General features: G+C 39.6%; 1 protein-coding gene across 2 annotated transcripts in view; it reads left to right on the top strand.

The window, feature by feature from the left end:
* The first annotated feature begins 1,964 nt into the window (after positions 1–1,964).
* LOC135196945 (exosome complex component RRP41-like) overlaps positions 1,965–26,860 on the top strand; it is a 58,351-nt gene continuing 33,455 nt past the window's right edge. The window contains exons 1-3 of one of the 2 annotated variants that reach the window (XM_064223790.1): positions 1,965–2,058; positions 7,557–7,723; positions 25,519–25,719. In XM_064223790.1, coding sequence (XP_064079860.1) covers positions 1,980–2,058; positions 7,557–7,723; positions 25,519–25,719 — 447 coding nt within the window. In that variant the 5' untranslated portion in view covers positions 1,965–1,979. Of the gene's footprint in view, positions 2,059–2,130; positions 2,287–7,556; positions 7,724–25,518; positions 25,720–26,860 lie in introns of those variants that run through there. The other variant, XM_064223791.1, reaches the window with a different exon arrangement.

Raw genomic sequence — 26,860 nt, 5'->3', positions numbered from 1 at the left:
AACAAAGAAGCAATTTATTTGGAAAACGTACCAGGGCTCGCCAGAGGGAATCATCCCTGTGGAGAGCTGTACATAAAACCAAACAAGTAAGGTATAATAACAATTGACAAGCTGATCCTTACGATAATATATACAGCAACAGTGCTGTCAATCATTTATTATGGAAGTGAAATAGATGTTCAGCATCAGACGCAACACCGAAAACATTAGATCCAATACACAATGAAATCCTAAGACTAATTTCTGGAGCATTTAAATCCTAACCAGTCTCCTCTGTACAAGATGACTGTAGAGAACCGCCACTCTTTCTCCACAGATAATTAATAATAATGCAAAGTTCATACATTAAGAATCAAGAATAATCATTCTCCACCTCTCCCAATTAAAGCTAATAGATTGAGGCATTGAATATAAATGTGCAAGAACCTTTGGCAGTAAAATACCACCTTATTAGACTATGAATGAAATCAAAACTTGTACGCACTTGAAAAATTAATAATAAAAAAAAAAAGTTACTCGTTATACCTCAGAACGCCATAGACAACATACAATAGATCATATAAGACGAAAAGGTCCACATTACGCAATATGCACCTGTTGGTCTATATCACAACATGGAGTAGGATATGCAGCATCATCCCAAAACATATTAGTTCTTTCTACATGACTGCGTCTCAGTCTTCACAGCAGAGTTGTGTACAGTCACATCAGCCATCAAAATGATAAAGGAAGTAACATCCAATAAATTTGTGATTTAAGTGACTCAAGAAGCGCCAAAGAAGCCATTCAAGAGTTACAATCCGAAAAATAACTGTTCGTCAGATTAGCTTTTAACTCCACAAGCTAAATATTAATGGGGAAAAAAAGCAATATGTTGGATCCCGCCACATGTAGGATTAAAGGAAACGAAGAGGGTGATGCAGCAGCTAAAGAAGCAGTCCACTGATAAGAAAAAATGTAAACATCCCTATTAATGATTATATAACATATATAGAAGCAAGTATCAAAAATAAATGGCAGAATTTATGAAGTGAAGAATCTGGCAATAACAAAATAAAGCAGATAAAATCTAATGGCGCTCATCTTACCAAAGAGAGAGGAATGACGCCAGTATTCGGTCACGTATCCGAATAAGCAATTCTCGTCTAGAACATGGACATCTTATGAATGATCTGTATGTCCCTGCTCCTGCACGAATGCTCTGAGTGTAAAGTAATGATAACAATTTGTTATGCGATTATCAAAATATAATCGGAAGCGACTAACAAGTTTTGGAAATAAATCTATTACTGAAATATTGTCAGAATCTTCATTTTTAGTTAGACCAATTTTAATACTTTTAAGAATTGTAGTTTAATCGACCATGTAAGAAATAAATCATGAAAAGATACAAATCCTACGAAGTTTTTATTTACTTTTTAAAAGATACGAATTTAAAAATTCGCATTGAATCTATCCAGATTTTTATCATAGTGAGCGTTTTTTTTAAATTGTGTGCTGCAAACGTACAGGTAAGTGTATTTATTGTATTGTCCTTACAAGTGTAGAAGCTTTGTATATATATATATATATATATATATATATATATATATATATATATATATATATATATATAATTTCATGTTCCTTCGTCAATTACCTCATCGGTCCCAGTGCTAATATTCCACTCTTTTCAAATCCTTCGAGTCTACCCTATGACTGCTGACAAATTGTGACAATCAGCTAAGTGGATCGTGGAAATTAAGGAGTATAGAAAGAAGTTAGATCGAATTGTAAGTACAATTGAGCAGAGCAAAGAAAAAAACTGAAACCAAGAAAAGAGAAATTAATGAGATGATAAGCTTTAATATTTATTGGAAATTTAGGAACATAGAAAGAGGAAACTTCCTTTGATAACACAGAAAGACAGCTTTTATAAGCAGAGCTAGAAAGAACATACTAGAGCTAAACGGTGGAAAAAGATTAAAAAAGGAAAGTAAATGAATTTTGGAGGATCTTTTTTTCTTTTTACTTTCAAGCCCAGCACGAAGCACCTCTGCCAAAAAGGTAATGGTGAAGGTAGGTTAAATCTCTCTGGAAAGACAATTAATAATAAGGAATTTACCTAAACAATCACAATCAAAAGCTATCCTCAATGAGCGAGGGAGCTGTTACAGTGGGAAACTACTGCTGCTACTACTATTGATGAGAATTTGTGTTTGACGTGATTCAAGAGACTGTCCTGTACACGAGTTCTGTCGTTTCTTCCGATTTTGTCTTAGTATTCGCTGCTAAGCTCCTGTGGATGTAAGTTGTTAATACTTTGATTAACCGACTAGTTTTATAGGTCTTCTATATATCTAATTTCAAGAATGATGAACGTAGGTAGGCAACCCGAATATTAGGTAAGTGCTAGCATAATGAATTACTACTACTAGGCTATATAGTAGCCTAGTATAGTACTATAGCTACCTAGCCTACTACCTACCTAGGTAGCCTAGCTCAGTCACCATTTCTACTTCTACATTATCCTAGTAGCTATTAGCTAGCTATAGGGGGAACAACCGACTGGACTAACGGATCCAGTTTCCAACGCATGTGGATCCGCCCTCCGATAAAATACTTTAACACGTCCTAACACAGGAGATGGGCATCAGTCACGAGGAGTTGGTGGTGAGAGCAAGAGCTCGAGACCTCTACTCTCCTTTCGAAGTAAGTATTTTCTCCAAAGTTAGAAATTAGAGGGAAACACCGCAGTGGATCCATCCTCATCGCATGGATCAGCCTTATTCACTCAGTATTTAATTGGTGAAACAAGAATACAATTAGGTACATCTTTAAGCATACCATTCAAAAATTGAAGTTTTGTCAACATAATGTGATATATGAAAGTGCCATACGAACTAAAATAAGCATGTGAGCTCTTTGTAAAATAGGGTAAAACACCGCATGGTACAGGGGTGGACCATGTACGATCAATGTGTACTACCCCAAAATAAGTACATTTTAACGCGTCCTGACACCGGAGATGGGCATCAGTCGCGACTTGTTGTTGGCGAGAAATGGAGCTAAAGACCTCTACACTCCTTTCGAAGTATAAGTATTTTCTCCAAAGTTAGAAATTAAGGCCAAATTTTAAGATTTAAACGGAGGGTAGTGAAAAGGGTGTACACGGCAGTCCAAATCTCACCAAAACGCTTTAAACATTTTTACATACGACTCGAAATATTTAGAAGATTGACGCCATCTCGATGTTTACGGAGTCGCTTGTGTCAATAAATTTCCCATTTCCTGTGATAAATCCGCACACCACTTGTACCCACAGACGCTGGGGCACTTTCATCACAACAATCGGAACACAGAAACTTACCACGACATTTGTTAGTAAACAACTGTTTTGGTAGAAGAAGACGACGAAGCGTGCACTTGGATAATTTTTAAAATAAATAGTAAAACATCAATATTTTACATATTTATGATGATTAATTTGAAAATATTCGTTATTGAAAAAGTAACTTGATACTGATTCAAATTTAAGTAATTATTTTTTGGAATTAGAATGTTCGTTTAAGTCCCGTATTATGATGTCACAACTTCTTGGCTTTCGTACCTATTGTAAATAATTGCTTTACTCAACTTTCTTGCAGAACAGTTTACCAGTTATTCATGCAGATTATCAGCTATTCATGTAATTGTTATAATCGTAATGCGCATATATATCTTTATTATTTACTTTTTGGATATATGAAGATGTTTTACTGCCGGATTATCGCCGTTGTGTGACGCAATCGTTTTCGGTCCCTGGGCCTTTGTTTTCGCACCATAAGAAATTATGGGGCCGAATTTGCAATGACCAGAAAGTCGTTAAAAGAGGAAAGTTAGCATTGAGGGGCATATGTTTTGATTGAGAAAAATACAAATTTATTCAATGGCTAGCTTGTAAAAAATACTTGATTACAAAAAACTTGATTGACAACAAATACTTAAATCAATGAAAAGTGCTAGCAAAAACAAAAAAGCAAAAAAAAAATATATATATAATCCACTTATCCGTAGTCGTTCCTCTATGGTTTTTGGCAGCCAGATGTACGAAAAGGTTAGAAACATTGGATTGTATCTACTTTAGAAATATCTGTAATTTTTCGGGGTAATTTGGTTGCAAAAAAGGGGTAATATACATGAATTAAATTAAAATTTTTAAATAACAAAGTAAAGTTGAACTGAATAACGAGTAAAGTAAACAATTTAGGGAATAAAACTTTGCAGTTTCGTCGTCTGCTGTTCGTAACTGTGTTTGTGGCGCGCACTTAGGAACCAGGAACAGCAACTTGTTTAAAGTGCAATGTGGAGTGAATTGAGACCAAAATGTGTATAATAACAATCAAATAAGAACTGTGGAGTTTCAGTTGTGATGGCAGTAAGGATAAAAACCACCGATTACAAGGTAAAAATGAATTCAGTTCAAACCATGACCCTGGGAATAAAAAGTTTCATACTTTCAGTAATATAGGCAACAAAATGTTTTATTGTGCTGATTACAACTGCAATCTTGAGTAAGATCAATAAACGTTATATATAGTATACGCTAACATTGTTCAAATGAGTGCTGGGAAGGCTGGGAAAGATGGTGTTTGTCACTGATCAGAACCTGTACATCCACACGGTAGCCGCCATATCAGATTTCAAAACTGCCTTGAAAACATTTTACGAAGAGCGTCACATGCTTATTTTAGTTCGTATGGGGCTTTCATATATCACATTATGTTGACGAAACTTCAATCTTTTGAATGGTATGCTTGGAGTTGTAATTGTATTCTTGTTTCACCATTTAAATATCGAGTGAATAAGACCTGTCCACCGTGATAAGGGTTGGTAGTCGCTGGTGTTTCCCCCTATGTTTTCAAGGCAGTTTTGAAATTCAATATGGCGGAAACCGCGTGAGGTGTTGTTTGTAACCACAGCCAAGCCACCATCTTTCCCAGCCTTCCCAGCATGCATTTGAACAATGTTAGCGTATATATGTAACATTTATTAATCTTACTCAAGATTGCTGTTCGCATGCCACCCTCTGAAAAAGTATATTATAACGTGTCCTGTCACCGGAGATGGGCATCAGTCGCGACTTGTTGTTGGTGAGAAACGGAGCTAAAGACCTCTACTCTCCTTTCGAAGTAAGTATTTTCTCCAAAGTTAGAAATTAAGGCCAAATTTTAAGATTTAAACATAGGGTAGTGAAAAGGGTGGCCACGGCAGTGGAAATCTCACTAAAACGCTTTCGAAATTTTTACTTACGATTAAATAACTTAGAAGATTGACGCCATCTCGATGTTTACGGAGTCGCTTGTGTCAACAAACTTCCCATTTCCTGTGATAAATCCGCACACAACTTGTACCCACAGACGCTAGGGCACTTTCATCACAACAATCGGAACACGGTCCCTTGCTGAGCCATATCGTGTTCGGTGTCGTAAGAGAGCTTGAGATCAGTAGAATGCCAGAAAAATATTCAAGTCGCTGTATGTAAGCGAAAGAAAGCACTTTGGATATTTAAAAATTACAACGTTTGTCAGTGTGCTTGTGAAATAAGCAGCAGTTGGGTGGGGTGAGTGAGTGTGTGTTGCGAGCTAGTGACCAGAGGGGAGGCGGGTGGGGTAAGTGCCTCTTGGCAAGCGCCTCGAGCCTCCTCAGTCACCATCTATGCATGACGAGGGGAGGATGTATGGTGGGGGCTCCCGAGAAAACGGGCACTAGAGTTCTAATGTCCTAAAGAAAGCTTGGCAAGGACACTTAATATAATAAAACACAACAGTATAACACACTGTCACTCTAACCCTGCACTGCACAAACATTGTATACACTGTATCATTCTTGGAGACACTGTAGTAAACTGTCGTTGATATCTTGAGTCACTGTAAGGAATCCAATGTGCGAGACAAGAAGTAATCGGCAATGGCGGTCGTCTTCTTGGAGTCAATACGTGCGGTTACTCACTGCGCCATGTGTGGGATGCTGCCACATACATCCATGCAAGAAATGGAATGAAGGGGTGACAAATTAAACCCGTAGATTCTTTAAAATCTTGTAATGAAGATAAACAGACATCAAGATGACAGCAGCGGGAAGCAGGTCCGTGCATGTCACTACAATGACCACTGGACAGTGACTGACTATGCATATGGCGGGAAATAAAGGCAGTGTTGACACATCTTATTACAATGTTGCCACGATGCATAATGAAATAGTGGTCTCATAGTATGTGCAATGGGAAATGTACACGTAAACATAAATATAATTCTTCTATAGAATAATACAAAGCAAATGTACAAAAATGTTCATAAACTGTATGTAATTTAATTAATATACAGCATAACATTAAATATCTATACATGTACCATGATATCTTCATCGTATAGGTGAGGTTAACTTGTTAAATGTTATTCAATTTCTCTTTGTACTGAATTATAAGCCAATGTGCATTGAACCTAGAGAATTAACTGAACTTAATAATTAGTATGCCATATGTATAAAGTATGCTGCGTAGTGTAGGCTAGGCTACCCTATATGTAAAGATGGTACTGATTACCCTATTGTAGGCTTGGCCAGTATAATATTCTTATGGTAAATTAACATTGGCCGACTTTAACGTCCAAATTGGTTTATGACTGGTTGACTACTACCTGTAATGTAAAAATATATCAGTCCTATTCTCATTAACGTCATTTGTAACATAACTATGGTAATTTTTTACTATAGTACGATGGTTGTTCATAGCAAATCAGCTGTTTCTGGCTGTATGCATTTTCCAAACAAGTACTATATCATTACTGCCAATACTTTTTGCATTCACTTTTTCTTTTTTAAACTTAACTAGAAGATGGGATAGATTAAGAGATGGAGGAAAAGAGGTTAGCCTAACTAAAAAATGGAATAGATAAAGATGAGGTAAAGAGGTTAGCCTATTGTTATTTGGTCTCATAAATTTAACTTGCATGATACGTGAGATACGTGATAAAATAATTTTTTCAGGTTGAAAATTTGGGGTCGCATGATATGCGAGGTCATGTGTTATGCGAGTATATGCGGTAATTTGTTAATTTATCTGTTTTTCTTATAGCTGATATCCTTTTTCTATTGTTCCCCATTAGCTTCTGTTACTTCTTTTGAATGAGCACCATACTCTTTGGAATTTCTCCTTGTGACCAAACTTGTTATAAGAAGGTCCACAACTTTCAACAATATTTTGCACCATGTGATTATAGTTGGTCATAAGCTAGTGGCAAGCCCCTTATGACTGGGGTTTTAAGTCACCCTGTAGCCAATATATACTACTGGAAATTCTTATGAATATGTTATCAGCTCCAACTGTATTTCCTCATTCCATTTCCTTTAAATTCATTTCCTTTTTTTCTTTCACCTAATCCAGTTTTCTCCGCTTATTTAAAACCAGATACTTAGGAACAACCCTTTGAAGCCAAAAGATATAATCTGGTTTATATGACATTTTATGGTAATGTATTTAAGATAATCATACTACTAGGTAATTTTGTAGAAATCTTGTTGACAATTATTTTTTCCAGATACTATGGAGATAATTTCCCCTGAGGGTCTGCGTCAGGATGGTAGAACTCCTACATGTCTAAGAACAATCAGTTGCAGATTAGGTTTATATGATAGGCCTAATGGCAGTGCTTATTTAGAGATGGGTAATACAAAGGTCCTTGCTGCAGTGTATGGCCCACGGGAGGTAAGATTTTAGACATTCCGTTTTGTATAAGTAACTCACCAAGTAACTACATAGCTATAATTTTCTACTTCGTGGCAGTTTACAATGAAATTCGTGTTAGCGATTCTTTTGTTTAGCGGTTAAACAATCAGAGATTGTAAAGCAAGGAATCTGTGAAATCTGGCAACGTTTGCACATATTGGGTGAAAGCTGGTCAAAGACCGCGCAACCCACGCCATCACGTATAGTCTTTTTCTTAACCGCCTTGGGGGAGTGACGCAGTTGCTTACTCTCCATCCAAGCTGGTTGTTTTGCCTGTCTTTCGCTCTGTCTCCAAGTCAGAGTCTCATTCTCATCCTCATCCTCCTCCTCCTCCAGCACAACACCAAATGCAAGGATCATCTCCTAGTAAGTCGGCTAGGAGTTCGGCTTCAGTTAGGCTCTCTCAATCTTCTTCTCAAACTAAGTCTGACAACAATGTCCCTTTCAGCCCCGCTCCTACAAGCCAAGGAGGGGTTCTACGGGTAGAGGCATGGGAGGTCGCCGATAGGTTGGGCATGTCACCCTCTCCTTTGCCATGGGTAGGGGGTTGCCTGGCAGGCCAGTGGGCCAAGTGGCAGAGTTATGGCACGGAAAAGTGGGTAGTAGATGTTCTTCGGGTAGGATATCTAATACCATTCGACTTCTTTTCTCCGCTCTCGGACAGACCTTTGCTCAGGCAAACGTATGCCCCCAATTCTCTGAAGTCCTTAGCTCTCCGGGAGGAGGTGCAGAAAATGCTGGACAAAGGTGCAATAGAGGAAATAGTGCGTTGGTCTCCGGGGTTTTATAGTCACATCTTCTTGGTGCCGAAAGCATCAGGCAGTTCGAGACCAGTGAATGAATGAATGATTGGAAGTTTTCTGGCATCCTGACATCGAAGGTCATTGACGCTCGAGACCAGTGATCAATCTATCCACCTTGAATCTATCCACCTTGGAGAGAAAGTGTTCCACTTCAAGGTCTTATGCTTCGGGTTGACCACGTCCCCTCAGGTGCACAAGTCTTCTCCCTCATCTTCACTTGGGCTCATTCTCAAGGGATCTGTCTGTTAAGGTACCTCGACAACTGGTTGGTCTTAGCGGGTTCCAAGGGGAAGCTGCTGCAGGACAGGATTGTCTGCCTCAGTTTTGTCTGGAACTTGGCAGTATGGTGAACCTGGAGAAATCGAATCTTGTCCCCAGTCAGAGAATTCTTTATCTAGGCATGGTCATCGATACAGCAGTGTCGAGGGTTTTTCTGTCAGACCAGAGGTTGGGGAAGTTGCGGAAGGTGGCGCGCGATTTTCTTTCGCAGCCAGATCAGTCAGCTCATCAGTGGCAGGTTCTTCTGGGGATTTTATCTTTTATGGAGAAGCTGGGCCCTCATGGGTGACTTCATCTTCGGTCTCTGCAATGGAGACTGAGGGACTTCTGGTCTCCGGCAGGGGACTCCCCTCTGCTAAGGGTTCCCCTGTCCCAGGAGGTGAGGGAAGATCTTCGTTGGTGGTTGAGTGATCAGAATCTTCTGGAAAGTGTTCCTCTGCATTCTCTTCCTTTCAGACTTCCTTCTATTTTCAGATGCCTTCCTTGCAGGTTGGGGCACTCATTTAGGCGGCCTCATTACTTCGGGTGTTTGGGATATGGGAGACAAGCTTCAACACATCAACATGTTGGAGTTGAAGGTAGCCTTTCTGGGTCTGAAGGAAATTTTGGAGAAGGTAGAGGGTCATTCATTGGTTCTCATGGCAGACAACACCACGGTGGTCGCTTATGTGAACAAGCCGGGAGGGACTGGTTTCATGTAAGCTCCATGCTTTGACAGTTGAGATTCACCAGTGGGTGGTCAACAATTTGGTAGAGCTCTCAGCCAGGTATATCCCAGGCAAAAAGAATGTGGTTGCAAACAAGCTAAGTCATTGGGACCAAGGTCTAGGCACAGAGTGGTCCCTACATAAGGTCATAGTGCCCAGCCTTTTCCAGGTTTGGGGGAGGCCTATGCTGGACCTCTTTGCGACCCGGTTCAACAAGAAACCGGAAGTTTACTGTTTGGTGGTTCTGGATCATCTGGCGTTAGCAGAGGATGCTTTTCAACATCCCTGGGACAACCTCGAAGTGTATGCCTTCCCTCCGTTCTGCTTGATCTGCCAAGTGATGAACAGGATGATGAGTTCACAAAATCCCAGGATGACATTGGTGGCTCCTCTGTGGCCGCAGGCAAAATGGTTTCCAGATCTGCTGTCGTTGTTTTTGGAGGTTCCAAGGGAGACTCCCTGTGGTGGCATCTTTGCCAGCCACACGTAGAAAGATTTCACCAGACAGTAGAATCCCTGTCTCTTCACAGTTGGAGACTATCAAGTATCTCCTCCGAGTGAGAGGTTTTTCTCAGAAATCAGCAGGGCATATGTCCAGCAATCTCAGGAAATCTACCTTTGTAGTTTACCACGGTAAATGGGCAATCTGCTGTGATTGTTGTCGTAGGCGGGGTTTCTCTCCACTCAAAATCTCTTTTCTGCACATAGCAGACTTTTTAGGCTTCCTCAGGGATGAGAAAGGTTTATCCATCACTGCTATTAGGGGCTACAGAGCAGCCCTGAGTTTAGTGTTACATCTTTGAGGTGTTGACATTTCTTCATCCTGGGAACTCTCTCTGTTGTTCAAAGGCTTTGAGCAGTCCTCTTCTCCAAGAGAGCTTAGGCTTCCAACTTTGGATGTTTCCTTGGTCCTAAGAGTTTCACTAAAGCTCCTTATGAGCCTTTATGTCGTTCATTGGACAGGAACTTGACACTCAAGATGGTTTTCCTCTTGACCTTGGCTTCTTCGAAGAGATACCTTTCATATGTTACTAGGGAGGCTCCTTTGTGGGAGTTTCTGCCTCCTCCCAGGGGGACTTCTCCAGTCTGATTGATTCAGCAAGAAGGTCGGCCTTTTCATCCACCAAGATATTCTTCACTGTCTCAGAACTGGATCATCTAGTATGTGACTTAAAGTTCTTGAAATATTCAGTTTTTTTTACTAGACCATAGGCGCACTAGCCAAAGAGATTGAGAGTTGCGCTTCCCTTCAACCTAACTTTCCTTTGGATTGGTTACAATTGTACCAATAAAGTGATCAGAGATGGCTTGCAAGTGGTAGCATCACTGGTTACTGTTGGGGTCCTGAAGAAGAAAGATCAATGGTGCTCGTTCACCTCAAAAGGGGTGATACCTTCACAGAGATCAGCTCTTCTGTTCGCACCCTTAGATCATAGCAGTCTTTTTCCTTGAGCTATTGTTGAACATGTAACAGTGGAACTTCAGAAGAAAACTAGCCAGGATCTCCTAGCCACTTCAACTTTATTCTCTTCTAGAATGTTATCACCTCTGTGGCAGCACCCCTTTAGGGGGCCCAGGGACAGGTTCCAGTCACGACCTCAGACTAATATTTGGTCGGTATGACCAGCAAAGAAATCAACATCCAAGACCTCTTCTCATAAGCGAGGATCTAGTCCTCCAGCTATAGTAAGAACCAGACTACAGCCTTTTTGGACCAAATGGGGAGAAAAGAAGACTGAACCTTGGGTTTTGCAAGTCATTAAAGAAGGGTATTCCATCCCCTTCAAGGAAAAACCCCCTTTTGTTTCCTCTCCTGTCAACTCGGGAGCTTACTCCAAGTTTACTCCAAAGACTCAGAGAAATTTCCTACCCTATCAAAAGAGGTCGATTATCTTCTCAAGAAGGGAGCAGTAGAAATAGTACAAGACGTCAACTTGAAGGGGTTTTACAACCGTCTACTTCTTGTCCCCAAACCATCTTGGGGTTGGAGACATGTCCTAGATGTCAGCATCCTGAATTTCTACGTGAAGACCATGAAATTCAAGATGAAACCAACCATTTAGTCCAGTCAGCCATTCAATGAGATTGGATGGCAACTTAAACTAATTCTTGGCCTCGCTCCTTCAGAATTAAGTCACTGCCTGAGATCCTCAGTCCTACTGATCAAGAAAGAACCCTGTGCCCCGTAAGAGCATTGAATTCTACTTGGGAAGAACTAAGGTAACCCGAGGCCACTTCCCTAACCTTTAGTGCTCGGTCAAGGACCCATCAAGTCCTATGTCAAAAAATGCTTTGGCTTTTTTTCTCAGAAATGTTATTTCTGAATCATACTCAAAGGTTTCAGAAGTTTTTCCTTTATGTAAGGTTAAGACCCATCAAGTAAGGGCAGTGGCCTCTTCCATGGTTTTCAAGAATAATATATCTCTTGCTTCAGTTGTACAAGCTACATTCTGGAGATGTAAATCTGTATTTGCTAATTTTTATTTACGTGACGTAGAGATAGTTTATAATAATTAGAGTGCTTTAGGTCCCTTATCTATTGTTGGCGTGATATTGGGAAATGAAGGGTAGGAGAGTATATCTATTCTCTTATTTTAACTCTCCTTGACAGTGGTCATTGAGTTTTGGGAGCTTGGGGTACGTTTTACCTGGGGTACCCACCAATCTGGTCCGTGATAGTAGGGTAATGGCGATAGTTTTTATTGGTGTTCAGGTAACTGTTTTTATTGGTGTTCGGGTAACTGGTTTTTCTGGTCATTTTATGTGTTGCTCAGGGCAAGGGCTTTGTCTTGGTAGCTTTGGCAGTCATCAGAGTACTCCTTGATTGCAAAGCATCCCACTGAAGTAGAGGCAGAACCGGGCTTTACTGCCATGTCTTTGCAGGTTTAGGCGAGCTCTGACCAGAGGCAATATCTCCATTTTGGAGCTCTCTCATCAGGTAGGTTATAAAAAGCATTTTGTTGATGCTAGCTAAGCTACTATTGTAAATTCAGCTCTGTCACTGACTGTTTTTGGAATAGTATATGTCCAAGATTCCCAGCTCCGGTCAGTGTGGGATTCAGCTATGTAGTTACTTGGCGAGTTACTTATACAAAAATGACATTTTTATTATAGAATTAGATTTTGTAAATACTTACCAAATAACTTCATGAATGGAGCCCACCCTCCTCCCCTCTTATGGACATTGGCATAAAATGAATGATGGTCTTAGCTGAGTTGTACCTTTACTTCCCTGTAAAGTGGGCTGGCCTGGTTACCATTGCTAAACAAAAGAATCGCTACCGCAAATTTCATTGTAAACTGCCGCAAAGTAGAAAATCATAGCTATGTAGTTACTTGGTAAGTATATACAGAATCTAATTTTATTATAAAAATGTCATTTTTGAAATTTTTTATACAGAAGTACAAATTTTCCTTCTTATAATAGGTACACTAAATTCTTTGTTTTGACTGATCAATCCAAGAGAGTTGATTTCTGCAAAGTGTAAAGAAATATAGTAGATTTGAAGCCTATGCTAGCAACCCAAACTCTTAGCCATACCTTCTTTTGCCTGTGCAAACATCCAAGTTGATAAATTTCACAAAATCTTTAGAAATAACAAACTAGCACTAGTATAAAATAATTCAGTAAAAAAATATGTTTTGTGGAAATTCACCCATAAATACACCACTTGTTCCAACACAATATACAAACCATCAGTCCATGAGGAATATCGTAAGCTTAGCTGAAAAATGGCTGTTCAACTTTTAAACAAAGTGGTTAGGCAGTTTACCGTCTGCTTGGTGGGAGTCCCACCACCTGGACGGTAAGCAATCACCTTCTGCCTTGCCTGCTGTTTGTTCATATACAGAATGAACCTTTGGTCTTAACACAAGGGAAAACCTCTCGAGTGCCTTCTGGAGTCCAGTTAAAAAAATTTTACAAGGAATTGGTGGCATTGGGAGTAGCCAAGATGGCGGTAAGGAGGAGGGGTAGCTGACCTACCTTAACCTGTCTCGGGTCCATCATGCCAGTTTTCTCCTGACTGCCTTCAGATCAAGAGTGCTACTGCACTCGCTGCCCAGAAGCCGGTTATTGTCCACTTCCTGCCTGCTTTATGCCATGGGATACCAGTTTTTTCTTTCTTTTTTTGTGTGATCTGTGTGAGTTTGTGTATTTTGTGCATTTTTGTTTGAGTATGCAAACCTGCGACCCATCTAAGTCTTCCAAACCTCAGAGAAAATGGTATGGGGTTAAAGGCAATCCGTTCTCCCGTTTTCTGCCTTCCTTGGTGAAAGACCCCTATGTGTAGCAAGGGCAGATCTAAGGTATGAAGTGTATGTTACCCATGTCCAGAGTGTGCTGATTGGTCTCCTGAGCAAAGGCAGAATTTTGATAAGAAGAAGAGATATAGAAGAAAGTCAGCTCAGCCATCTTGGGAAAGATTTGTTTCCTTCTTGCCGGCATCTGCTTCTATCCCTTCTCGTTCTGGTTCTTCTCTACCAAAATCTTGTCACGTTGCTTCTTCTCATTAAGAGTTTACTCCTTCACATTCTTCTATTGCTTATGGTTTAGGTGTTTCGAGTGGGGGTTCAGAAGATCTTGTAAGGATGTGCGTGTCCCTGTTCTATCGGGAAGGGGGGGTGTCCCCCTCATTAGGCAGAGGGAGGGCTGCTTCCCCTTGTACAGTTTATTCAGGTGGAGTTGCAAAGATGACTGAATTTTGGAACTCTAGGCCTACCGGGATCCATGGCTAATAACGTAAGTAATTAAGTTCACACACAGCATGATAAAGTAACTTATAGTACAACGAAAGCGAAATCACTAACACGAATTTACGTTAACAAATGAAATCTATGTGAAGGAACAAATTCTAGGTGTTTACGATAACGCTGCCACAACAAAGTGGTTAAGGAATGCCTTTACATAGAGGCATGATGGGACAGATGCTGACCAATAGGAGAGCAGGATCTTACGGTGGCGACTAGCATCAGGAACCAATGGGAGAGGGGGAGGATGGTGGTGAGTCTACTGAGTTGGCGGCGCACGAGTTTTAAAATTGTTCTCGGCGGCCCAGACAAATCTCAGACTTTACAGTACACACACCCTTTCGCAACCTGAATTATTTTCGTACACAGAAGCAAAAAATCTTCGTCTTTGCCTTCGTAACCTGGATTTTTCGTACGCAGGGACTTCCGTACTTAGGAGTATGACTGTACAAGAAAAACTGTATTAACATGTTTTTTCAATTACAATATATAGTTTAATGATAACAATATTCAACAAAATAAAAGACTAAAGCATTTCAACATAAAATTTAGTGTAAATGATGTACAAAATTGTACATCACCATGGTGACATAATATGCAGCTGACTTGAGATTGAGCAAAAGAGCATTGATATGTTGAGGAGAGAAGGAGAAGAGAGAGTTAAAATTTACTGTATGTATGTATGTAAAAGCGATAACAATTCACATAGAAAAGGGAATTTCGCAATACGTATAACATAAATGATAAAATATGAAAACTGCAATACAGAAACAATAAAAAAAAAGTCTCAATTGAGCCAGTGTTCAATGCTCCGAGTGAGACGGTATAGATTAACCATATTCAACAAAATAGTAAAAGAAAAAACAGTTTTTCACAAAATTTAGCATAAACAATTAACAAAATCATTCGTCATTCGTGATGCACAGTTAACTTGAGATAGAGGGAGGGAGCGTTTATATTTTTGAGGAGCAATGAATGATTTAAAGTTATTATGCATTGTTCACATTTTGAGGGGAGAAGAAGAGACAGTAAAAACTTTACTATAATAATATGCACATAAAAGCAGTACCAATTCACATAAAAAAAAAAATTATTTCACAGTAAATTTAACATAGTGATAAAACATGAAAACAATCAAATGCAATACAGTAATAATAATAATGAAAAAAAAAAATGCCTTACTTGAGCCATTGTTCAGTGCGCTGAGTGAGATGATAGAGAGGAGAGGGAAGACGGGGGTCTGCATCCTACTGACTTACCAGCTGAGGTGGGATGGGATGATTATTCCCTTTTCTTTCACTTACACTCGATTTGCCCAAATCACTTCTTTTTTGTTATGGTAAAATACCTATCTAGTGACAATTGCTTTTTACAATTTTTTACCACTGTAAAAGTAACTCAGCTCCTTAATAAACACACTGGCTCTGTGTTGAGCTTCTCTATGCCTTCGATTGTTTGTTTAAACGACTTCCTTGTGAAAAGTTATTTAATCCCTCTTTCATTTTCATGCATTATTTAATTATTACTTATTTGTTGGCAAAATCCTCATGTTTATTTTTAGGGATGCACCGTAACCAGTATATCAAGATCTGGCCGGAACCGGAACTAGAAAACATATTCATTACTAAAATGTATACTAGGAGAAACACTCACCTAATACCTCATACAGGAGAACAACTCCTTTTACTCCATCTTAATCTTCCTTGATTCCAGCTCATAGACCCAAGCAAATAAATAAATGCAAATTATTGTACTTAGTACATACAGTCATACTTTGGTATATTAATGAAGAAAGGGAAGACATTTTTTTTCCACCTATAGATGGTTAAAAATATGAAGAAAACATCTTAATTAGCATAGCATCAATTATAATTTTGGTACTGTCAGATTTCAATTTCCGTACATAAGGTAATTGAAGATAAGGAAAGTTTTGTTCTGCACCCCTACCATTGGTTGATAAACTGAAGAATAAATCTTAATTCTTAGCCATTATATAATTTTGGTTAATGACAAAGTCTATCCAGCAAGTCTTCCAATATAGGCACTTGAAAGAAAACTACTGTATATTACTAACCACTTCATATTTTCTTAATGAAATTATGTACATGAAAAGTTGAAAAATACCAAAATTAGAAATGAATGCAAATATTAGTTAGAGCTCAGAAATGTAAGCCTTATAATAACTACCTACTATGCATTTCAGGGACCACGAGTCATTGTTTTTCTCAAATATCTTTCAAACTAATTATTAGATTGAAATATGTAGTTCTTTGACACAACGTACAAGACACCTCGCCCTAATTTTTGGTCATATAGTGGCATTGTCAAATGGTTAGTTATGGCGTGTAGTCTTGACTTACATCATGTTGTCAAGCATTGCCAGCCTATGCTTTCAAACGTCCTTTATCCTCATCTCATTCCTCCCTGCCTCCCTCCCTCACCCTTCCCCTCCTCAACCTCCCTCCCTCAACCTCCCTCCCTCAACCCACCTTCCTGGCCTTCCATCTTGGGCCCCCACTTTCCTGCCTATTATATTATATATAAGAAAGTAAAAATGGAAACTATTATGTTGGTTTTTGTGAATTCTGTGTTCATTTACTTAATTATTGTATTTTCTTAAATTATATAAATGGGGTAGGCTAAAGAGTGCATGTAAATTGCGTTAATTTAATTAGTTATTGTATATTCTTAAATTATATGAATGGGAGTAGGCTAAAGAGTGCCTGACCACCACTCTGTTCACCAAGAATATGAGAGACAAGGTCTGGCTGGACACTTCCCCCAAATCCCCAATTAGGCTGAGTTTTGTTTACTTATTGCGTCAGCAGGTGAAGTGCTGTAGATGACAAAGAAGATGGGTATAATTTGGGGGAAATTACTTTCACTATCATGATATCATTGTGTGTGTGTGTGTGTCTCTATTCATATGACACTACAATTTTGTGTCTACTAATCCAATGCCAGTAATAAGGATGCAATTCTTGTACCGTACTGAGTTAAGCGAATGAGTTGAATATCATACATCTAGAATTATAATACTTATGAGTAATGTAAAGTGATGCACTATATTCACATATATACCTGTTTTTGAGACAGGTTCCAAAAAGTATTTTACTTGTATTTCTTACAATTGGGACAGTCTGTTATGAAGACTGCCTAAGTGTTACTTATTGCCCTATTTTCAGGCATTTAACATACAGGGTTTTATGTTATAAAGAAGGTATCCAGTTTTTGCCTCATTCATAACATAATCAGTTAAGAGATTCATTTTCTTATGCCTTTCACAGGTCTGTATCTCTATTTTGTAGCATCTGCAAACTGTCATAATTGAGGAGTCGCTCGTTCTTTGTTCCTTGATGACAACAGACCAAAAATGCTGATGATATATGTATATCAAAGGAACTATATATCATCACTAATATAATCTGAATATACTTGTTGCTTATGTAGCTGAATGATTTTGAAAGAGCATATAAAAATAAAAATGAATATGTTGTTTCATCTAAACACTTTCCCAAGTTATATTTTGTTTCATTTGAAGTATGTATATATAAATATAGAGTATATTTATGTATGTATAAAGTATCCATATATGAATACGTATAAACAAAGTAATAGATAATACAATAAATAGATAGATACATTGATTGATTGATTGACCAATATGCATGTGCTTTTTAGGTGAGTGTGTTATAAAGATTCACTTATCTATTGAGATTGGTCCTTATTCTGTTGTCAGCTTTCTCCATTTTGTATATGGTTAGGAGTTGTACTGCAAGTGCATTACTGCAGTGATGCGGACAAAAGTAGTATGGCAGCCATGACAGCAATGAAAAATCTGTCTCCATCAATGACGCAGTGAATATTTACAGTGCGATTGCTCCAGCTGATAGACAAACCCTTTTAAATTTGCCGTTTACCAACAGTAAGTTGATGAATTGTTGCCGTTTACCAACAGTAAGTTGATGAATTGTGGCATATTTAATCTCTTTCATGCATTTAAGATCCAAGTGTAAGCATATCATCAACAATCATACACGCTGATTACTCTCTTTCTTGCAAACACAATCTCTCTCTCTCTCTCTCTCTCTCTCTCTCTCTCTCTCAGACACACAAACTATCGATTCCTTTGATTATCCTTGTAAAATGTGAGTAAAATTGATTTTGTTACCAACCTTTGCCTACTGCGACCATTTCTGTTTCCCAAAGGATTCCCATCCCTCCTCCCTCCATCCCCTAGCTGGCTGTGTACCATTTTCACCAAACAGTTTGTAAATTGCACACAAAAACACAATTTAAAAATAATTTTACTTTTGAACATAATAATAATAATAATAATAATCATGTGAAAATGGGAACTTTTTGGGTTGGCTGGAACGAATGATGCTGATTCCCTTTATTTCTTAAGGGAATATTTGTTTCATATTTCGAACAGCCTTCTGGAACGATTAAGTTGGAAGTCTGAGGTACTATTGTATTTTCATATTTTTGTGACAAAATGCACATTTTGTAATAAAACTATTAAAATACATAGGTATAGGCAGTTCCCATTTATCGTCAGGGTTCCATTCTGATGGCTTGATGATAAGCAAAAATCACAGATAACCGAAAATTGGCAATTTTCTGCACTTATCGGCGCTGATAACTGTTAGGTATGTATTGGCGCCAATACTCTATTATTGCCACCGATAACTGGAAATTGGTGCATTTCTGCTCTTAAAATTGCTGATTTTTGCCAATTTTTGTTGCTAGACAAGCTCCATAAAACAGGATTGCCAGTAATTGAGGCTGCTGATAACTAGGAACTGCCTGTACAAGCATTTTTAGAGGGTTTTTGTTTTTGAACTATCATGAACTATCAAAATAGGCAATTCTAAGCAATTTTAGATAGGTTTTAAGTATTCGCAGGATTTAGCTATTTGCGAGGGGGTGTGATAACCATCCCCTGTGAAGACAGGTGGTCCATTGTACTCCTGTCAAGGCACATATATGTGTTCCTTCTGCCGTTTCCAATGTTCCGCGACCAGTTGATGACTCCCGTACTGTGATGATTTTAGACAGAAATGTGTCCTCTAGGACCGCCAAACCTATAAATCGTGCTCCTACACAGAAGGTATCTGTTGTTTCTACCCTCTGTACCGGGTGCAAGTGTTCTTCAGGTCCGTAGGAAGGACGGCAAGGATCACCCCCACCTTCATCTGTTCCTCGATCTTCAGCTTCACATCATTGTTCCCATTCATGTTCCCCTGGCAGGGACTGTGTTTAGTGTTCTCACCCACACGGACATGACCGTCATTCATGTTAATGTTCACACGGCTGTGACCAAACCACACAAAACATTGAGTTGTTCACATGGACATGACCACGTTTCCTGCTCCCATTCACACTGACGTGAACGAGTCACAGCTAACATGGGGCACTCACATGGACGTGACCGTATTTCATACTCCAGCTCACACAACCTTGACCAGGCCACACATAACGTGAGTCAGCCACATGGAAATGACCATGTTTTATGCTCCCGTTCACATGGGTGTGACCAAGCTACACTTAACACGAGTTCTACATGGCCTTCTAGCATGTTATGTCATTCATCACCTTACAACCAGCGCTGTCATCCACACATCTGTGAGTGTGATTTGTCCTCTTGTTCATACTCTCATAACTAATCTTGACATCACAGGAGTCCTTTACAGCCTTGTAACCTATTACAGCCTTCATCATTTCATTACAATTTTCATTCCCATTCCCATTCCCATTCCCATTCCCGTGGGCGGGATCGAGACCAAGACAACGTTCCAACTTCTTGCTCTAAAGACTTACAGGCCCCCAAGAAGGTCTTAGGTCCTGAAAGAGCCTAAGCTTCAGTAATAATTCGAGATGTCTTAACTGCTCCCGACTTAGATGACAGGTCTAGAGGATGCAGATCATCAAGTGTTCTTAACTTCCTTTGGTGAGGTCATTGAATTAATTTGTGGTTATGACTTAGCTCAGGAGAGTGTGGCAACCAGTTCAGATTTATCATTGGGTAACAAAGCCTTTCTAGGGCCTAAGAAAGAGACAAAGATTTCTCTGGGACAAGTTACTACCTCCACCTCTTCCTTGACATAGATGATTTTATGCAACTTCAATGGATGGTTTGCAACTAATGCAGGTAGATTCAAGCCTAGTTCTATTAGGCACAGGAATATCCTTGAACCAAGTCAGGGCAGAGGGCACATCTTTTACTTTTCAGGAATCTGCAACATTGGAAGCAACTGCTTCATTGGCCTTCCAAGCTGTTTCATGGTTAGACCTGTGGTCACTACCAGTGGCAAAGATCTCCACTCCAATAGCTGCCTCTGAAGACAAAGCCTCTTTTATTAGATTGTTACAGTCTGGTGGGAAAACCGTCTCTTACTTGAGCCAACTGGCTTCTAAAAAAAAGGGATTCTCCCCTATCCAAGTTCTTGAGGTTTGTAAGAACTGATTCGGTGTTAACCTTAAGAAATGGAGATAGTATTCTAAATTCTTCATCTACGTTTTGTAAAGAGCAACTAGACTCAGCAGTTGATAGGCAAAGCTGTCCCAAAGTCATCCGTTTCTTCTTGTGCTGGCACTTCTAAATCCAGATCTCGATCAGCTTCCGACATTTCCCCAAAGAAGACTCAAGTCACGACAGTTCAGCACGGCTTGTCAACCATTTCCATCGCCAACCAAGAAAACTCGGCAGCGACCCTTTCAACCCTCCTCTTCCTGGAAGAGGAGATGAAGGCAGAGCCCGGGGGGGGTAGACAGTAGAGAGGGCTCCCCTCCCCACTTGCTGCCATTAAGGGGGGTTGTGGTTGCCTGGTGAGCCAGCGGGCAACTCGGCTGCAGTTCGTGGTGGAAACTTGGGTAGTAGATTTTCGGATGGGGTATCTACCATCTACTTCCAGTCGCATTTTCTCACCCAATCTCTGAGAGTCCACTTCACTAATCGACTTACTCTCTAGGTTCAACAAAGCACCTAGCTCTTCAAGGCGAAGTGAGGAAAAATGATGGAAAAAGGAGTGATGAAGATTGTGAAGGATATATATCCAGGATTTTACAGCCATGCCATTCTGGTTCCTAGAGCTGTGGGCGATGGAGACTGGTAATAGGCTGTCAACTCTCAACCTTTTCATCAGGAAGACTTGGTTCAGTATGGGAACTCTTTGCACAATTCTTCAAGCCATCAGGGGGAATGATTTCATGCTCACAGTAGATCTAAAGGATGCGTATTTCCAGATTCTGGTCCGTCAATCTTCCTGGAAGTATCTTCACTTCAGTCCGGGAGAGATAGTTTACCAATTCAAGGCTCTTTGCTTTGGTCTAGCAACTTCCCCACAAGTCTTCACCAATGTTTTCTCCCTAGTTTCTACATGGGCACATTCTCAATGAATACAAATATGAAGGTACCTTGACAACTGGCTAGTGCTGGCAGACTCTTGGGTAAAGTTAATCCGAGATTGTGACCATCTTCTTCAATTTTGTCATGGCTTAGGCATGTGATAAATTTGCAAAAGTCAAACCTCACACCCAGTCAAAGGATTCTTTTTTCTGGGCATGCTGATAGACATGACAACAGTGAGAATATTCCTTTTAGATCAACAGCTGGAGAAATTTTGCTCATAAACATAACCAGGGATTGCTGGGGGTTTTAGTTCTTATCTTTTACTATATGATGTCAGTTTTAATTGTAACTTTGCAAATAAATAGTATATAGTATTAGTAAAATCATGTCAAAAAAACTTAGTGCATCTCCCAACTTCAGTAAATTTACGTGGTAAGTATTTTACAACAAATATACAGGCAGTTCCCGTTATTGACAGGGTATCCGTTCTGACAGTTTGATGATGAGCAAAAATCAATTATTTTAATTATGCAACTTACCCAGTAATTACATAGCTATAGTTTCTGTTATTCGCAGCAGTATAGATTCAAAATTCATGGTAGACACACCAATAAGTGCGTAGGTGACACAGTCTTGCCCCCGTAGCGAGAAGGGAAGGAATGACACAGCCAATTAGCTCCTTCCATTTATGCGACTCCTGGTGTAAACATCTGGTGTCGGCGGGCAACAGTTATTCAATTTTTGCCGGTTATTTACCAGATTTCGGTATACACACCGAAAGTGGAACAACTTCACCCGAAAGCTTTAGGATGAGTTTTTTCCTTGTTTTATTGCTTTTCACTGAAGTAGTACATCTTTAGTTTTCATTTACAGTGACTTGCAGTTAATTGGTCAACTACTTTTTGATGAGTGTCAGACTATACAGTAGTCCCCCCCCCGTATTCGCGGGGGATGCATACCAGAGCCCCCCGTGAATAGTTAGAACTCGCATATAGTTGGAACCCCTATAAAAATGCTGAAAATAGCCTAATTTGTCAGTTAAAACTCAAGAAAAACCCACTAAAAATGTTTATACTTGGTTTTTTAATTGTTTTATCACAAAAAGTGCATTTTATGATGAAATTGATAAAAAAAACCCAGGAATTTGTGGATATTTCTCAGAAAATTACCACGAATATGCAAATTTTCCGCGAATAATGAGGGGAAACGTTCCTAGAGAAATCCGCAAATGTGTGAGTCTGCGAATCCGGAGAACGCGAATACGGGGGGTCCACTGTAGTATGTAAACATTGGTTGTCGGACCGATGTTTATGCTTGCTAACAATCAGATATTGTTCAATAACACGTTTCAGTAGCCATCTTTTTATTAAATCATTTTTACAATGAGCAACCCAGCAAAGTGCGATGTCCCTTAGCTAATAAGCAAGTAGCTACTCTGTCTTCCTGATAGAGTAGCGTAATAATGTAAACATTGCATTCGTTATCAGAATGATATTGGTGTTGAATTTTATTCCCGCAAGGCATGTTGGTACGATTAATAATTATTGTTTAAGGTTTTTTCACCACTTTCGCTTATTAGAGTGTTCGCTAATGCAACAAATTTGCAATACGTATGTATATTTAAATGCTTATCAATCTTTTCAAAATTAAGTGTAAAGGTAGTATATAATGCAGCAGGAGAGAATTAGTTATGATGAATTTTTGGAGGACAGTCTGTTGAAATCCTATTAAAAGCAAGAATAATAATATTATTGATAAATTATTATTGTTGATATACTTATAGCATTATTGGAAATAACTTTCTTTGAAAGCGTACGAGAACTCACTACAGAGAAAACATCCCTATATAGGGCTGTACTTAAAACCAGTTAAGGGAACAAAGTAATGTTGCTTTAGCATGCCTGATTAGCTTGAATCAAAAGAAAGCTGTTAGGTAGCTAGAATGACGAAATAGTTCGCTTACCGTCAAAGTTATTAGCTTATCTGGCACCAAATTGTTCTGGCTGACCATGTCTGTAGTCATATGTTTGACCTAAGATTATGTCTTCCATTTATCTCATAATTTACTGAGCCCAGTAGCATCCACGAGCGTCCAGCGCAGAGCGCCCAGTGACGCCTAGTAGCATCCACGAGCGTCCTACAGATCTGCAGCAGCATCCAGTGGCGTCTAATAGTGTCCACGAGCATCCAGCGGATCCGTGGCTCCGACTGCCCAGTATTGATTGATTGATTTGTTAATTCTTACTGGCGTCGCAACAAAGAGGTTATTGACGCCGCGACTGCCCAGTAGCGCCTAGTAGCATCCATCAGTGCCAAGCGCCGAGCGTCCAGCGGTTCTGAGCTCTCAGTATTGTAAGCTACACAGGTGTTCAAGTAGTTTTCTTGATACATGGACACCTAATCAGATAACACTCTATCCCAGTTTGTTGTGTTTTTTCTCTCCTGCTACTAGCTCTTTTAATTTTAATGATAAAACTTTCCCAGTGGTTGCACAGCTATAAGTTTGACTTATAACTGTGTAGTTGCTGGGTATATATTATTGAAACTTATTTTATTATATGAAAATGTCATTTTTATTGTAAAAATTTATTTTGTACCACATGCTCCTTCACTTGTCTCCCTCTCTTCCTTCCCATACCATTGCCAGTTGTGTTGGGGTTAGCAGTGTTAACCCTGTGATAGTGAAGTGTTGTGCAGTGGAGGAGGTGCTGTTCATCCCTTGATTCTCCTAGTAAAGGTCCCTGTCAAACGCCCCAACACCTGGGAGGAGGCATACTGGTAGCCCAAGGGAGATCAGTGGGATTTGCCTACGGACAGTCGCCCCCTCAGGTGGTCCTGTTGTTAAATCCCAGATCGTGACAGAGTGCCATTGGAAAGGCATCTATAAGGAAGTGTTTCATCTTTCCGCAGGTTTGTTGAGCTCTGAGGAGTCGTCACCCAAGTGCTAATGGCACTTTATTGCTGAGTCTCGTCTACTGTAAAGGAGGACTCTTAATGTGTCGCCTTTTGTCCCCCCTAAGAAGGCCAGTGTGTTACCAGAGGACCAATGTCCTTCTTGCAGCTTCTGGGTCAGTCCAGACCTTTATCCCTGTGCTCCCTATTCCAGATAGTTCCTCTGTGTTAGAGCCTAGCTCTTAAGTTTACGGCAATTGAGCGTCTCATGGCGACTGTGCGTCCTTCTCGAGCAGGAAGGGACTCAGTCCTGCCTTCTGTATCTAAAGTAATTCAAGAACTCCCATTGGTGCAAGAGCAGAAGAGCACCCATTGGCGCCTCAGCTTCAACAAGCGGCTGAGTGCTCATTTGGGCAGGAGTGCCTACTGGCGCATGTTTTACCTCTTCTTGAAGAGCACTTACTGGCGCTTCCACAAATGTCCGAGCACCCGGCGCAGCTGGATCATTAGGAAGTTTTTATACAACCTTGGACAATGCTTACATCTTCTGTTTTACTGACAGTTTCACAAGTTATGACTGTCTCAGATCCTTCGAGTGCAACCATTGGACCAGTGTTTTGGGTTTTTATGAAGTCTTTTGTAATTCCTGTTCAACCTTAAGCAAACTTATTGCTGTTTTCATTAGCCCCAAAAATTGCTGATTTTCAGCACTAGACAAGCCCCGTAAAACCAGATGGCTGATAACAAGGGACTGCCTTTATGTGCTCAGAATTTGTTACTGATTTTAGTTCTTATCTGTTATGATATGTATTTTGTGAGCTTTAATTACAATTTTACAGAATAAAATAAAGTAAATAATTAGGAAAAACATGTATGTATAGCTTGGTAAAATATATGAGTGTCATGTAAAAGGGGGCTCACAAAGGGTTGTAAATAGTATCAGTATAAGGACAAGTTAAGTATTACATACATGTATCCTTTGTGTTTCAGGTTCGCAGTATTAGTAAGCAGCAACTTGATGAATGTGTTATCCAGTGTCAAATGAGCCGAATTGCTGCTTGTCAAGGGGAACGTGTCAGACGTCCAAGAGATCAGAGAACTCGAGCTATGAGTCTGCAGATTTCTGGGATATTCCAGGGAGCCATACGTAAAAGCAAATATCCAGGGTCCCAAATTGATATTTATGTTCAGGTAAGTGTAGCATACTCAGGCAAATTGCAAGATACTAGTTACTTTTTATTATAGCTTTTTGCCTGTTTAAAAGCAATACAGTTGACATTTGGCAGTTCAGCATTCACAGCTTCAACTATTTGTGGATTTTTCTTTGGAACATATCTCCAAATTATATGCAGAAAATTTGTCTATTTGTGGGTTTTCCCATAGAGTTCTATTCACTCATTACTGTAGTTTCATATTTTCATGACTGAATAATATACATTTTTTTATGTATTTGGTGTTTCAACTATTAAAGTAGACAGTTATGTGTTTTAGAGGGGTCTTTGGTGTTTGAACTATTCAAATAGGCAGTCATCATCATTTTTAGAGTGGTTGTTAAGTTTTCGTGGATTTTAGCTATTCGCAGGTGGTTGTGGTCCCTATCCCCCACAAATACCATGCTTTGCTTTACCAGTCGACACGCTCGCCTTTTTTTTTAATTTGGTATCAGCAGGGGCATATGGTATTGCTCCCCATCTGATGAGTTTTCATTTTCTGGGCTCAGCTCGTGTCGGCCTATGAAAGGATCCTTAATATCATTCTTTCTAGGTAAAATTAATCTAAAATTACCAGAGAAAAACAAAATTAAGAAAATGTCAGTAAAACTGACTCGCTCACTCTTTAAAAGAAGTGTCGGTATGAGAATAGGGGCGAGTGGGAACACTACCACGAGACATTCACCAATTAGACCTTCCAATCAAAATCCCCACTAGAGAGAGCTGATACCAACGGGCGATGCGGCCGCTACTACTACTACTAGGGGACGCCACGGACAGCAGCGCCCCTAGCGGTCATCCTTAATTATTAGCGCTAAGCGTCGTACGCATTTTCTTGCTTGTGTACTATTTTCTGGATTTACCTCATTCTCCATTATGGAACGTGCTGCCATCGCAACGGCTAAGTTAAGTGCCTCATAAGTAGTGTTTTACCGTATTTTAGTCTTCCAGGAACCAGTATTTTCCTTCTAATAGGTCATATACGGTTTCCCGGTCGACTCGTGGTGGCGCCATGCTGCCTCATTAAGAATTCCCGGTCTTCCATACTGGGACTTCTTATACTTATGGGCTTACTATATCACGTTCATCGTTTTTTACATCGCCTTTTTAGCTAGGTTAGC

Source organism: Macrobrachium nipponense, chromosome 18, assembly GCF_015104395.2.
Source record: "Macrobrachium nipponense isolate FS-2020 chromosome 18, ASM1510439v2, whole genome shotgun sequence".
NCBI classification, from domain to species: Eukaryota; Metazoa; Arthropoda; class Malacostraca; order Decapoda; family Palaemonidae; genus Macrobrachium; species Macrobrachium nipponense.
The sequence above is the reverse complement of the archived record's forward strand: the minus strand, read 5'-3'. Positions and strand labels throughout refer to the sequence as shown.